Genomic DNA, 17,039 nt, shown 5'->3' on the forward strand with positions numbered 1-17,039 from the left:
CCTTTATAATGACAAAGGATAGAGTTAAATTTTGTAATGTAATGGTGTGAAATTGTAAATAATATCAGACTAGGTGACTAGGATAGAAAGTCCAAGTAGGATGTACGATGAGGCCTTCCTTTCTATTGAGAACAGTAGGATTAGGCATTATATGTAACTCTCCAGCTACTCTCCTTTCTTTGTAATTGGAAAAGCCTTTTTGTAATATTTTAATATTTTTAAAATCGATTTGATGATTAAGCAGAGATGGATAGTGGCTAGCAGTGGAATCCAGGAAGCGCGTTTCGTCCTATTTGGGACTCGTCAGCTGGATGTATCCATCTTTGCTTACAATGCTTGTGAATTAAGGCTATATCGAGGCAATACGCACAGTATGCACATATGCCATTAGTAGAGACTGACCAGTTGTAGTCCTAACACATCGATTGGAAGATTCAAACAAACAATACTAAACGATTTGATGATTGTTGACAATGGCGTGAACTGCTATTGCAGATTTAATTTGAAGTCTATTCAGTTCTATAGGATTATTAGGAGGTTTCTTTATGTACCTAATATGTTCTTTGGCAGGAGTCAAGATTTCACGAGATGACTCTCCAATATAGAAGGCATCACAATCGACACAACCTAATTTGTAGACGTAGTTCTGTGTAGACATGATTGGGATTTTTTCTTTTAACCAAACTAAAGTATTTCGAAGTGTGTCCATTGTTTTATAATATACTTTAATTCTGTGCTGTTTTAAGATCCTTTAGAGTTCTTCCGTTGTGCCATGACGGTATAGTAAAACCACAGTATCAGTCTATGGCATTTCATTCAAGTTATTATTATTATTACGTACTGAAGTGTTTTGTTTTAAGGCTAACGAGATCTTAGCACTGAAAAGATTTGGATTCGAATTACTTTGATGTGAGATCGTGGATGCGGACTGTTGAGGAGTCCCACAATAGGCCGAAATGGTCATTCAGTGTTTCCAGGTTTTCCATACTGGTCTAGCTTCAATTGTTTCTATGAAACATGAATAAATCATCTAAAGTTCAAGATAACTCATTCTACTATTAACTGTACTAAAATACACATACCAACTGCATAACATTGAAGATTAACTTTATCACCAGATTCTGCAATCAATTCTCCTGATGATGATAAACCAATAACACCGACACGAACTTTATTACTGTGTACTGAAAAAGGTAAATGAATAAAACATTCAATGAAATGTGACTTGTGATTGAAGGATTTCGTAGTTACATACACTCTCAGTTAGTCAGTCAGTCAGTCAGCTACAACGTATGACCAGGCACATTTATGCATCGGTCCAAGTTCCCATACCTCATTAGCACAACAAGATGAACACCGAATTAATAGAAGTAGTTAATTTACTGGTGGTAGTATATAAAAGATAGGTTGTATATAAGGATATAGTATAGGGAGGAAGAAATTTATGGAGCAATTTTAATCTCAAGGTTTAAGGGAAGATAAACAGTGTATACACCTACGCCATTGTGATCGATTCTCAGCCATGTCACCCAGAGTCTCCAACCATTGGTTACGATAGTCACGCGAACCCCAACCAGGTAGTCTGCATCTACCAACATGGCTCAGACCACAAGTTAGTGACTTCACGCTCTGATGCCACGTTTTGTTTTGGCCGCCCCTAACTCTCTTCCAACCATTGCCAATACTAGTCAGCATTGCGCGTCGTGGTAATCGGTGTTCAGGCATACGTAACACGTGACCCAACCATGTCAGTCGATGAAGATTCATGACCACATCAACTGATTTACCATAATTCCCTAATACCCTGTGTCTAACCTCACTATTACTTACCCGGTGATCCCAGCAGATGCGAGCAATATTTCTAAGGCATCTGTGGTCAAATACTAGTAACTTGCGAGTATCTTCTACTCTTAATGGCCATGTTTCATAGCCGTAAAGTAGAACAGAGAGAACCGTGCATACACTCTGACATGACATTACTTTATATAAGTGTCATTAGTATAACATAGATTAAGACTAACTAAATATTCTGAACGTTTTTAGAATGTATCTCATCAAAGTCCAATGGTTTACTGTCTGAGTACTTTTCTGAATGAATCTTTTGATTAGATTGATTAAAGAATAAGAGGATCGTATAAGCCTGTAATCTGACTCCATTAGATAGGATAGTAATCATGTTCACGAAATATATATCCTGCCTAACCATGTACATTAGTGAACAACGAAATACAACAAGTCAAATACATGAATAGTTTTCGGATATGTATATTTCTTTTTAAATCCGTTAACACAGACAGAAGATAAGAGACAAGAGACCGGATCATAGATGATAAACATATCAATTCAATTTCACCAGTCTATCTAAAAGCTGGAATAATCTCTATATTCATGAAATAGCACTAAACACGAAGTGAGTTACTGGATTAATTACACTTGAAAATGTACAAAGAAACAAACAAATTAGTGATATGAAGTACAACTTGATTTGTAAGTGTACGCTAATACTGTGGGAGACAACAAACCAGATTCCTGCGGAGGAAGACATCGGCAAGAAGCGTTGGAAGTGGATAGGACACAGATTGAGGAAATCACTCAACTGCGTCACAAGACTAGCCCTCACACGGAATCCTGAAGGTCAAAGGAGAAGAGGAAGACTAATGAACACATTATGTCGAGAAATGGAGACAGACATGAGAAGAATGAACAACAGTTTGATAGAACTAGGAAGGAAGGCCCAGGACAGAGTGTGTTGGAGAATGCTGGTCGGTGGCCTATGCTCCATTGGGAGTAACAGGCGTAAGTAATTGTTATATTAAGAGGTGGAAATCCCTCAAAACACAACTTTTTCTTCCGTCAAACGTTTAACAATCTAATGATCAAAATCTGTATATTTTCTTTATGGAACTCGATATTCATGTAGTTTCCCATTATCATTAAAATCAAATTTTCATAGTTGAAATCATGATTCAATTGAAGCTCGACCATCATGGAAAACTTGGAAGCACTGGACGGACGTTTCGTCCTATAATGGGACTCCTCAACTATGGAAATACTGAAATCTACAGAAAACCCCTTCTGTTTATAATCATATGCTCACTAGTAACTGACTTGAAGATATATGTCCTGGAGTTCTAGTGAGAAGCAGTGGCCAGTAGAGTTCAACCAAGTCTGTTGTAGAGATATCAACTCAATGAAGACAATTGGTGAACGGTTGCTCAAATTTCGTGGATTGGTTGAAGTAAGACATTAACACCATCGGATGCCGGCCAGCTCGGTGGTCTTTCGGTTAAGTGCTCTGGTGCGAGACCGGTAGGTCTTGGATTCGAATCTCGCGAGTGCGGGATCGTAGATGTGCACTGCTGAAGAGTCCCATAATAGGACGAAACGGCCTTAAAGCTGTGCTTCCAGGTTTTTGATGGCGGTTCAGCTTCAATTGACACATGATTTCAACTATGAAAATACTAAAATCTCCGAAAAACCCCTTCTGATTAAAATCAATTTACTTATTAAAATAAACTTTCAAAAAAACCTGAAATTTTCTTATCCATCAACTTACAATCTAATCCACCAATAGGTCCAGTATAAGTACCATCTTCTGTAATAGCAATACCAAACATTTTTGAATGATACAGAAGTTGTTCAATTTTCTCTTTTTCTATACCATCTGACATTACCATTGTTTGAGTTATATTCGTATGAACAATACAACGTCCTTTTAAATTACCTTGTTCTGACAATGTACTAATACGTAAACCATTTAAATGTAATACACCATCATTACTAGACAGAGTAACATTATCAGCTAAATAGTTTAATGATATAGGATTTCCATTAGAATCCATGATATCCCAATTGTATGAAAGTATGACAGAGTTTATACCATCTTTAGCTAAAGAAAAAATAAGGGGGGGGGAAAGTGAGAGATGTTAAGGGTAGTTGAAGGTAATCAACAACAACAAAAAAAAAACAAACAAACACAATAACGTAGAATTCTACTGGTTAACAATCAATAAGGATTATAGATATGGGATCTCAAGATGACTGTTAACAATATAAGCTCGAATAAATTGAGCATCGCCTTGTCCTGGGCAATCCTTCTTTCCAGTTAACATTCATTCTTTTCATATCTACTTCTATTTCCCGGTGTAATGTATTCTTTGACTTTCTTCTTTACCGAATGATTGTTAACTTTTTAAACTATTCATATTCGTATCCTTCTTATTATAAGCTTTATTTTGACCCATAGACTAGTATTATATGATCTACCAGTCTATTAATTACAATTTCTCACATTCACAGCCACATTTGGCTCAATCTTGCACAAATGTTGTTTACCTATTTTATGGTACGATGCGGTCTGTCTGTTTGGTATATAAACCTAGTATGTTTGAGAATAATGAATCATATTGCAGAGGCTGAGATTGGTATTCTGGACTTAACTGACTGGACTAGGCAAGAAGCAGGACCGACAAGTACTCTAGACTGCTCGTACGGGTTTTGTATGTCATTGGTCAGATCGCTAATTCACTGCTCTCTAATTGACGGTATGGTCACGTAATACATTAACAGGGCATCTAGGTCCATTCGTAATTTGAAATAAAAGATATCATCATTGTCCTGAATAGAAAAATCTGAGTTAAACATATAGATAATCTAGGCTGGGCTTTTAGGAATCTCGTTTGGTGGATATTTGTCATATTCTTGTCCTAATATGAATATCACTAAGATACGCGCTCATCTAGCTGGTGAGTCCCAAATAGGATGAAATAAATTACCTTGGACCCACTACTAAATATAAATCAAGCGATCTCCGACTATTGATTAAACGATTCTAAATTGGGAAAATTCTAAGAATCTCAAAACTTTATTTTCATCATTACAGGCTAATGGTGATAGTAAATGATGAAAGATTAAAATGAGAGGGAATACATCAACACATTCAACCAGATATATGTGTACTATAAAAAAATCTAGTCTATTCTCTTGAACAAAGACTCAGTCATGGTAGAGAAGATTTGTAGCTCAGGCGGATGACTTTGATGGAGTTTCATTCTCTGAGTTGGATGGTTGTACAACCAAAATAAAGAAGTAAACAATGACAGATTTAAGGTCAAAAAGAACCAATCAACATCGAGGTGTACAGGATAAGCTATGAACCACATGTAGAAAAATTCGAACATTTCACTTCTACCCGACGTTTGTGCTGATGATGTCGTCCAGAAGGACGACGAAAGCTCCACCCTCAAACCATACAGTTCAGAGAACAAAACTCCATCAAAATGACTCAGACATTTATGCATCATGTTAAGAGTAAACAGAATAAGGTAGTATGCCATGTTTGCTAAGTTCTTTATTCGACCGATTCCTCTCTTATTGAAACTTAAAAAATGAATACCAACTCGTACACTATATACCATGTTACTGGAAAATTTCAGATAACAATTATAGTATTGTTTGTTTGAATCTTCCCGTCGATTTGTTAGGACTGCAACTGGTCAGTCTCTAATTGGCATATGTGCATCCTGTGCGTATTGCCTCGATATAGCCTTAATTCACAAACAAACAATACTAAGTCGAATTTAAACGTCACCCCATTACACAAACAAGTGGCTATCAGGATTCAGTGGCCGAGTGGATAACGCGATGGCGTTTGCAGCGAAAGGTACTGGGTTTGAGCCCCAGAATGAACATCAACTCTGAGATGCAGGTACATCCAGCTGACGAGTCCCAAATAGGACGAAGTGGTGCGCATCCTGGATTCCACTGCTATCCAATATCCATCTTTGCTTAACATTTAAAGTGTTAATTAAATCCTACCTTCAGCATTACAATCCAGTGTTTTATCATCATTAGCCGCTCCAATCAAATTACCGTCATCGTTTAGACCGTCCACAGTAACAAGAATACGATCATCTGTATCTATATTGAGAAATAAAATGATATATAAGAATTATATAATATAAACAAGACAATAATTATCAGAAGCGGTTTTGTGGAGATTTAGTATTTTCATAGTTGAAAGCGTTAGTCAATTGAAGTCAGACATTAACACCGTTGGATGCCGGCTCAGTGGTTTACCGGTTAGGGGCTCGGTCTCGAGATTGGTAAGTCCTGGGTTCGAATCTCGCGAGTGTAGGATCGTGGATGCGCAATGCTGAGGAGTCCCATAGTAGGAAGAAACGGCCGTCCAGTGCTTCCAAGTTTTCCATGGTGGTCTAGCTTCAATTAACTCACGCTTTCAGCTATGAAAAGACAATAATTATTACTGTATGGTAAATGGTAGCTCTAATTTAAAGATGAACCAATCAGATTTAAGATAACAAGTTTTGAATTTTTGGCGCGAAATCCACTCACCCATTTGGCCAAATAGCGTCTTGGCATTTTAGTTTATATCAGGTCGTAATGAAAACCCTAGATCTAATTCCTAACTTCAACTATCAACTGTAAATCATAATTCTTGTTCTTCAGACTACTTTACAACCTTCATTTAGCCCTAGTAAGTAGGTAGGCACTTTCAAGATCACTTTGGCGTCGCTCAAACGTCATTCATAAATTATAGTCTCACCACAAGATCCAGTCTAAGTACAAACTTCATTGTTCCTTCCTATTCATAAACACATTGAAGTGTGTACCAGTCGTTTATTGGTGAAATAAATAAGATTAATAAGCATATTGTGTATTACATTTAACCCATCTATACAAAGAAAGCACTTCAATATAACAGGACTACTAGTAAGACTTTGGATTTTTATGGTCTGGAGAATAATCGGCAATTATATACTAGAGTTAGTAATGCAATCATGTTAGTATTATTATAATATTATTGTATACACGTCATCGTCGATTCATTTATCGCCATGTTTGAAGCGATTACGGGTTCACCTAGTCTACGAATGGAACAAAGACTTGTGATCAAAGACCAATAAGCTAACTATTCTGATGTGTCTCAGCCCTGCTAACTAGAGAGAAAAGTCGAAGTCCGAATGGGGGAATAAATATATTCCTCAAGCAGCCAGAAGCACAAGCGATCTCAACAGACACAAATCAAACCTATAGATACGACATAAAACTGCCCTTGGGAAGTGTTACAAAATAGCAAACTAAATGACATAACAGACCAATAGCATTTAAGATATTCCCAAGTGGGAAATACGACATGAAGGTGAGAAGAGCGCTCTTGACGCGACAACAAAGAAATCCAAGATTTTTAAATAAAATTACAAAAATATGGTATTTACCAAGGGAGTTCTGGGGATCTAACATTTCCAACATTAATCTAAAACTGACCTCGTCAATACTGTACTAGAGAAATTTGACATTGGTTTAAATACTAAAACAGGCAATATTTCCCAAAAGATTGTAGTGTCTAGCGCCATATAAAGCTCACATGGGTTATTGTAGATTACGAATAAACTAGTTCATTTATTCTTCTTCAGTCACAATTTAACCATATCAACTATTCGTTTATTCACCTTGACTGTTTTTAGATTCTCAGAAGGGGTTTGGTGGAGATTATAGTAATTTTATAGAGTTGAGATCATGAGTCAATTGAAGCAGTACCCAGTAGAGTTCAATCACGTCTGTCGGGAGATATCAACTCACTGATGATATTGGTGAATGGTTGCTCAATTTCGTGGATCAGTTGAAGTTAGATATTAACACCGTTGGATACCGACTCAGTGGTCCATCGGTTAAGTGCTCTGGCGTGATACTGGTTGGTCCTGGGTTCGAATCTCGCTCGCGAGACGGGATCGTGGATGCACACTACTGAGGAGTCCCATAATAAGACAAAACTGCCGTCCAGTGCTTCCAGGTTTTCGATGGTGGTCTATCTTAAATTGACTCATGATCTCAACTCTATAAAATGTTTTCAGATTCATCAAGTTTTTAGCTTATTTAGTTTGGTTAGAAATATTGAGTCACGATTGATCAAATGGAGTTGGCTTACTTGCCTTCTTTGACCTATTATTCCGCTTCGTTTCTGTGATTATCTCTCTGGATCCATTAATGTATAGAAAACACGTATCCAAAATTCGTTCCCATATTTGACTAATTTACTCCGTTATTCTCTTACATGAATAAAGTCAATAATTGTATACAATGGTAGGCAGCACCTATACTTCGTTGGTATTAACTGGTCAATGAGTAGCAACGAATCTCATGTTTATCTAACTGTGTTGCAATACTCTCCATCAGGAATTACTCTAATACATCTATCGTATTACCGCCACCTCTCGAGAATTCCTGCTCACTGCTTTCACATGGTGTATTTTTAGAAAAAGATTGGACAAAACCTAAATGATGGATGTACAAGTTCCATTTAGGGAACTTTGAAAATTATGTACACTGGAGATCCTAAGGGAACGTTTTTTATTTTATTAGATAGATCAGACCAAAGTATTCAGGGTAAGGTCTTAACCTTCATCCCGATTGTTCAAAGTAGAATGTTTCAATAACTAATTCACTACTGTTTACTAGCAGAAACAATATGAAATGCATAGATTGACTGAATCCTTGTTTCATTATTCTTTTAAGTCTAATCTAATAAACTGATAATGAGCTTAATTCTGAATGTTTCAAAACATTTGGTAAACCACTATAGCATGCTGCAAGGCCTTAATTGCCTTGATTCATAATCTTTACTAGCAATGTAAATACATCCTGCCGAGGACTCCTAAATTGTAGGCAAAGAAAGATTCTATGATGTACGATTTTTATTGATTTCCTTCTCGGTCCCAAGCCTGTGATAGAAACTAATATCAAACTAAATGAATGTGTTAAATCATAAGATCATTTCTAACAGTAGAGATTATGAATGAAGACTTACCTTCCGTTTCTTTGATACCTTTCTGTTTGATTGCTTCCTCATATTCCTTCAATTTTTCTACATCATCCAATGTTGGCGGTTTAGTTTCAGGTTCTGCAGTATCTTTCTCCAAATTAATTAAGAAATCTGGTGAACTATCCCATTTATTTGATCCTCTATAAGAAACTTTACATCGTCCTTTAACATTATCAGATAATGAATCCAAATTAGTAATTGTCAACTGATTTTGTACAAATTGAAAATCTCCTTTTGGATGATATGCTCCAGGCTCTTTGAAATCCCATACATAAATGACATCTTCAGCTGGTTTTCTTGTTATAATATCTATTCATAAAAAGGATGTCGTCAAGAAAAAGCTTCAATAAGGTTTACAGTGAATATGAATACCTTCTTATATCTATACTGCATACGGTATACGATTTGAAACATTTTAGACAATAAGCAAAGATGGAATAATGGGCTAGCAGTGGAATCCAGGATGCGCACCACTTCATCCTATTTGGAACTCGTCAGCTGGATGTACCTTCATCTCAGAGTTGTTGTTCATTCTGGGACTAAAACCCAGTACCTTTCGCTTCAAACGCAATCACGTTATCCACTCGGCCACTAAGTCCTGATAGCCACTTGCTTGTGCAATGCCAATTAGAGACTGACCAGTTGCAGTCCTAAAATATCAATTGGAAGATTCAAACAAACGATACCAAGTGAATTTAAACTTCACCCCATTGTACATCCAGCTGACGAGTCCCAAATAGGACGAAACGCGCGTCGTGGATTCCACTGCTAGCCACTGTCCATCGTTACTTACCATGTTTGACAAATTTTCTAAGTTCGAGGCTTGGTGTAGGCGTCAACATTGGGATTCAACTGCACCCTGACGATAAATTTCAAGTACTAAGAAACATAAGTCCTAGCTCCTATAGTTATCACAATCGAACATTCTATATATCTTACATTTAGCAAGTACCGATGGACTCCAATCCAAGATATTTTTCGTTTTCCTGTTCTAGCCATTGATTACAGGATATTTATTGTTTAGCAACAACATTCAACCACTGATATCATGGATAACAATAATACAGTTTGTGTATTTCTGTCTCAATGATTTCAATATGGATAATATTAAGAGTAGTTTAAAAATAATACACTATTTAAATAAGCTGACAATATCCGCCAAAGATTTTAGAACTTTATGGTCCATACGTAGAGCTTTTAGTCATCTCGACGCTTAAACGTTTCTGATTTTGTATACAGTGTTCGTACGTCCTAAACTTGAGTACTGCATACAAGCAGCTAGCCCCTGCCTAAAAAAAGACAATGAACTCTTGGAAATGGTTCAGAGAACAGCAATGAAGCTGATTCCCGGAATAGCGAAGCTCCCGTATAGTACTAGACTGACCAAGCTAAACCTATTCCCGCTGTCATATAGAAGAATCAGAGGCGACTTGATTACAGTTTTCTAATTGTTTAGTGATATGCCCTCATTTTTCTTGTCTCCCAAAACAGAAAATTTACTAGGACACTCCAGAAAAGTTCACAAGCCAAGAACGAATTACTTGTCAGCTGACTACCGACTTTCCCATCGAATCATCAACGAGTGGAATTCGTTACCTCAGCACGTGGTTGAGGCTCCATCCATCGACTCTTTCAAAAGAAAGTTGAATCAGCTGAGAGAACATTATTGCCAGGACTAACACAGGCCACCAAGCCTCCTGTCCTTTCCAAACCGAAACTGAAACTGAATAGGACAATAAAGTCTTGACAGGATGACCTGTACTAGAAATATGAGAATTGACATCATATATATACAACTTAATTAAGGAAGCCAGGTTTTGTCTACTATACACAACAATACGTGGTAAAGGTGTAACATTCTTCATATTTCATTGATTTTGGCGTGAGTATAATTTATGAACGAACCAATCAGATGTAAGATGATAGGTCTAGGATTTCGGCGCGAAATTCACTTATCCTATTGATTAAATAGCGTTTTGGTATTATTGCTGTTATCAATTGGTGATACAAACCCCGAAATCTAATCCCTAACTTTAACCGTCAACTGTAAATCATAATTCTAATTCCCCACACACTGGTTGGTAACCCTCATTTAGTCGTAGTTATAAAGTGGACACTCTCAAGATCACTCTGACGCCGCTCAAAGGTCATCCATAAATTATAGTCTCACCAATAATAGTATTATATTCATAAATAACATACCAATAGCAGAACATTCCAGTGATACATTATCTCCTTGTTTAATTTGAAGTTGACCATCTTTATCTAAACCATGTACGGTGATAAGATATCTAGGAGTGATCACTAAAATGTACAGAGAAAAAGATACACTATCAACTTTAGTTTTATTGAAAATATTAGTAATCTATTCATTCAGTCTTTCATTGTTATAATTCAATATCCCCTATGATATTGTACAACATGTTTGGTTACATTAACAAGAAAGTGAGTATGATAAGCCGATGATATTTATAAGAGTAGTGAAGTGGATAGGACATTGAGGAAAGCAGCCAACTGTGTCACAAGACAAGCCCTCACATGAAATTCTGAAGGCCAAAGGAGAAAAGGAAGACCAAAGAACACATTACGTCGAGAAATAGAAACAGACATGAGAAGAATGAACAGAAACTGGATAGAACTAGGAAGGAAGGGTGAGGACAGAGTGGGTTGTAGAATGCTGGTCGGCGGTGTATGCTCCATTTGGAGTAACAGGCGTAAGTAAGTAAGTGAAGTATCAAGGTTAACTAACACTAAAAATAGTATCTAGCTAGAATACCTACAGTAAGAGAACACATAGAAACCTCATTACACACTATTCAATTTATGTTTTTTTCTGGTATAGATATATATTTCAATTAAGTAGTTGAATTTAAGACACAAATTTCATCCTATTTTAGATTTATCAGGAAGGATTTGGTTCTGATATTCAGAAACTGAAATCTGTTCAGTCATTAACAACTTAGGACGAGGTACATATATCGACCTGTCCGAGTTATCATACTGAGACGTACTACTGAACAGTTTAATCGAAATATGTTAAAAGCTTGTATGTGAAAGGAGATACTATTCGAGATGCCCGTTATCTAAAAGAGATTGATGTCCTTAAAATCAACAATAGAAAAGTGTTTATGTCATTTCCTCTACTTAAGTACGGCAGAATACGATAGACAACTAACGGCACTTGAACGTGTAGAACCCAACAGTCGCAAATCAGAAGGTTGAAGAACTAAAGGAAATTGATTATCGGGTAATAATCAGAAGTGTACAGAAAATCATGGGCAATAATAGTTATTAGAGTTGGTTATAACATCACTATAATCTGGTCAATTCGCAAAGAGGCAAGTTACGTTATCATCTAACCGTAGCCCTATCAGGCCCTAATTGGATGAAGACTCTTCGGTTCCCTTAAAGCCTCCAGAGGCTGCGTTCAGCTTCTCGAAGCCGTTCAACTAGCTTACCTGTGAAAATATAATACTTTCATTCTTACTACATAAGACATAAATTATGAATATATGGTCATTTTTACATTCATCGGATTAACAGTTGTATATAACAAATGAACTACAATGAGTAAGTGAATACTTTCAAGTCCAATTCAGCTTTATTTGTTATGCGGAAAAAGAAACGACAGTACTGACACTGTCACACTAAATGTATTAGATTTCTTTATGAAATCTTCATTATCCTATGAGGTGAGGCAAAAGTTCAGTATGATAGTCGGCTTTTGTTTTTTTCATTCGATTGATGAAATACCCCCTCCCCCTCCAAAAAAAAAATTATTTCATTTCCAATAAATTTCAATCATGTTTATTTTTCAGACAGTTATGTTTTTTGCACCGGGCAAACACTAGGTAGGGATGAATGCCAAACCTGGTCTCCCGGTAACTTTATATACGGTGTTGTCTGAGGTAACACGCCACTGCGTACACCAATTACACACACCGTTTCAGACATTTCAGTCTTGTATTTAAAAGTGAATTGTATTTTAGATTATGAAAGTATTCATTGTTAATTATTAATTCCAGAAAGAGGTTTTGTGGAGATTTGAGTAATTTTATGTAGTTGAAATCATGAGTCAATTGAAGCTAGATCACCTTGGAAAACCTAGAAGCACTGAACGGCCGTTTCGTCCTATTCTGGGACTTCTCAGCAGTGAGCATCCACGATCTCACCTCACGAGATTCCAACCCAGGAATTATCAGTCTCGCGCGCGAGCATTTAACCTATAGACCACTGAGCCAGCATCCAACGGTGTTAATGTTTAACTTCAATCAATCCACGAAATTCAGCAACCGTCTACCATTGTCTTCAATGAGTTACTATCTTACAACAGACCCCATTGAACTTCACTAGTCACTGCTTCTTACTAGAACTCCAGGAAATACCTCTTGAAAGCAGTCACTAATGAGCATAAGATCATTATAAGAAGGGGGTTGAAATCATGAGTCAATTGAAGCTAGATCATCTATTAGAAGTTATGAATTTCATGACCAATTATCAGTTGAACATTCCTATTGACATCAATTCTAACAATTCATTACCCCCCATTCTATCATTATATTGTTAAACTAGGTTTTACAAATCATTAAATGAGAATGAATAATTAATTAATTACCTGGAATAACTTCTGATCCTTCTTCATCAGATTCAGTAAGTAATCGATAATATGGTGACGAATAGATTGATGTACCATTTGATAAACGACATCTTACATAAGCTTCATCCTTTGGAGTTAAATCATCATTTAATAAAATAGATAAATAACCACCAGGTGATTCTTCTAATTTAGAAACTAATGGACCAAGTGAACCCCGTATAGGCGGTGATGATGATGTATCAGATTGTGTATAATAATAATCCCATCCATAATTTAAATCATCCACTCGGTCACCAGTTCGAGCATCTATGAAGTTTACATCAAAAAAAATAAGAATCAAAAATGAAAAGGACAACTTTAAATGATAATATGGAAAACTTTCAACAATGTACAACTCCAACCTTATTGTTGACCATTACCAAATTTTATTGATATATGATGGCCGGATGACGAATGAATGGAAGAAAGCTAGGGGCGGCCAGACCGAAACGTGGCACAAATCCATGAAGTCACTGACAATTGAACTGAACCTGGTTGGTAAGTGTAGACTACCTGGTTCGGATTCGCAAGATGGTAGCAATCAATGGTTAAAGACCTTGAATGATATGGCTCAATATCGTTTACAATGGCGAAGGTACATTCACTATTTGTGTTCTGTCAAATTCTGATCTTCTGAATTCTTCATGTCTCTATCTTTTTTCTCTTTGCAAATTTATTTCATTGGATTATATTCCTTCAATAACATCTTTAAACCGTAATCTTTCACACAATGCTTATACTCTTACTACTTCTATCCCTATGGGATTTGAATCGACAATGTGGTATGGTAACTCGAACTGATGAACGTACGTACGAAGTTCTACGTTGTGACTGACTAGCTGATTGCTAGGAACTATTGATGGAGTATTATTATATGTATATTCTTATTGGATAACTATTAAGTAACCAGATTATATATATATATATATATATATTCATATTACTTTTATTGTAAGCTTCCATTAGACTTATTGGCTACCGTTATACGATTTACCATTCTCAATTCATCCCTAATCTATGAGCTTGGGTCTCTTATACACACAGATACTATTGGATCGATCTTGTGTAATTATGATTTTTCATTTGATGGTGTGATGTGGTCTTGTCTGTTTGTATATAAACCATGTATATCTGAAATATACGACTCCTATATTGGAAGCTGATATTTGTGTCCCGGACTGGATGGGCTGGACTAGACCAGAAGCTACTGTACGGTGGATCGATAAGGACCCAGAATTGACTCAAGGCTGCTACTGCTGTTTGATGTACCATTGGTTTAGTACAGGGACAAGGTCATAGAAGTCGGTATTTTGATTAGCTATCTCGTCATGTGATATCTGACAAGCCACTAGAACATGACAGGTTGATTCACCCGCTAAACAAAATATCTCTAGATGCATAATGTTTGATATTGTCAAGGATGGGAAATGTTGTTAAATGTTGTTAAATAGCATCTGATGTATAGCTTACTTTATAGAAATCCTACGTAATGTGTTTTCGTCTAGTGGCTGGGGAACAGTAGCGAAAAGATTTGATATGGACTGAGATCTTGACTAGCGAATTAGGGAAAATCTATCGCAACTGCAGTATCCTTATGATATGGATAACTCACAAAGGTGTTTTCATTATTAATTACTATGGTATTGAAAAAATCTTCAATTCCTTTGTGCATTAAACTTTCAGAAAAATAACCTACCTGTCCAACTATTGATTTCAAGTCCCACTACCGTTTAAGAATATGCTCTAGTCGACTTTCAAGAATCTCTTAAATAGGAGATAAGTCATTAGTTTGATAACTACTTACGCTAACTAGTTACTAACTTCATTTATAATAGACCAAGGAGAAACTGGAAAGCTGGTTATATATATATATACATGAAGTTTATCACTAGGGTGTATAATCAACTCTGACAAATATTGAACCTAATATTCGTCGACCTAGAGTTTCAGTGTTCATTTTCACTAATCGATTTTTTTTCAATAGAATCATTATACAAAACAACGTAAATATGTTAGCGCCCCCAAATGCCCTGGTACGGCCGAGAGTCGGGAGAGTCCACATTCCCTCTCGAAATGCTTTCATATGGCCACTCATATATAGCCTCTGACAAGGAAGTCCTATGCACTTCCTTCTCATGGAGGTGGTGTTTTTTTACGAAATCGAGAGGGAGAAAAGCGAATGCCCGACGCTTTAATCGGGTTGATGGATATGGAGAATCCACCTAGGGGAGTTGGAAAACCCTAATTCCAAACCAATAGTGCACATGGGCTCCAAGTATCCTGAGGCAACAAATGGCGTATGAATCAATCGTCGGTCACCGGCTACCATGAGACTGCATCTCCTCACGATTCTCCACTGCCTTGTGGATCAGATCTTTAGGTCAAATGCTCGGGGTGTTGCCCCCTAAGAAAATCACCTACGGTGGATAATTACACTATATGAAGACCACATATTTGTACTTTCTTCTGTGGATGAAAGCAATTACAAATGAAGTAGGATAATCTCAATTAGAACAAAGTGTTTTCAGTCAATATAATATAGAGTGAGCTCATAAACTATAAACATCAACATACAATATAATCTTTACATGACTTACCAATACCAATACAACGAATTGTCTCAGATTCACCAGATTTCAATAAAATTTTACGATCCATTGGTGATATATCCACTAAACGTACCAGTATTCGACCATCACCTTTTGTTATGAATAATTTTAAAAGTAGATTTTACAGTTTAAATGAATTATACTAATGAGTGATGACAGATACTATTAAACGGTAAGTTTATTGGCATATACAATTTAATGGTTGAATTTATGAGTCATTTGAAGCTTGACCATCATGTAAAAACCTAGAAGCACTTGACGACCGCTTTGTTCAAGTATGGGACTCTTCAGAAGTGCACATCCGCGATTCCACCGGAAGGATTCGAACCCAGGATCTACCCTGAGATTTTACTTAAATTGTATATAGTTACTAGTGAATATGGATTTTGTCAAACATTTCCGATTAAAATAGAACATGTATGTCAAGCAGTCAATCTCATCTCAATTACTTCTCAATTACTTAACCAGAAGCAAACATTGTTGACTTTTTAAAAGAATATTTCATCCTATAACTATCTTGAAGTTTCAGCTTAGTAACAAGTCAGTTCAAAAGAGATCTCTTCACTGAATTTCCTTCTTTTATTATTCAAGTTGATATTTGCATAGATACTCATCATAAAGGAGGAAATAATGGATAATTAGGATGTGTGTTCATCTAAGACAATTAATGTAATACAACATAAATTATCAGAAGGGGTTTTTGTGGAGATTTGGTACTTTCATAGTTGAAATCATGAGTCAATTGAAGCTAAATTATAGAGTCAAATAAATAAGCCAATGAAAAGTTGAATCCATTAATAAGATTCAGGCACCTAAATATTTATGGGAAAGTGAATGATTCATTGGGCGATTTTAATCAACTGACATTTAAGCTAGAAAGACGGATAGATGTATAATCTGTAACATTTAATCAAGCATACATGTTCATACAGACATAATTATAATGTAGGTT

At 36.3% G+C, this 17,039-nt stretch overlaps 1 protein-coding gene across 1 annotated transcript in view; it reads right to left on the reverse strand.

Annotated features, from left to right (window-relative positions):
- Smp_208030 (hypothetical protein) overlaps window positions 1-17,039 on the reverse strand; it is a gene marked incomplete at both ends in the record, with an annotated part of 104,256 nt that overhangs the window by 62,513 nt on the left and 24,704 nt on the right. The window contains 6 exons of the mRNA XM_018796422.1: window positions 1,083-1,184; window positions 3,557-3,889; window positions 5,830-5,919; window positions 8,828-9,151; window positions 11,045-11,146; window positions 13,458-13,745. Coding sequence (XP_018650636.1) covers window positions 1,083-1,184; window positions 3,557-3,889; window positions 5,830-5,919; window positions 8,828-9,151; window positions 11,045-11,146; window positions 13,458-13,745 — 1,239 coding nt within the window. The remainder of the gene's footprint in view (window positions 1-1,082; window positions 1,185-3,556; window positions 3,890-5,829; window positions 5,920-8,827; window positions 9,152-11,044; window positions 11,147-13,457; window positions 13,746-17,039) is intronic.

This window comes from Schistosoma mansoni, chromosome 2 (genome assembly GCF_000237925.1).
Source record: "Schistosoma mansoni strain Puerto Rico chromosome 2, complete genome".
NCBI lineage: Eukaryota > Metazoa > Platyhelminthes > Trematoda > Strigeidida > Schistosomatidae > Schistosoma > Schistosoma mansoni.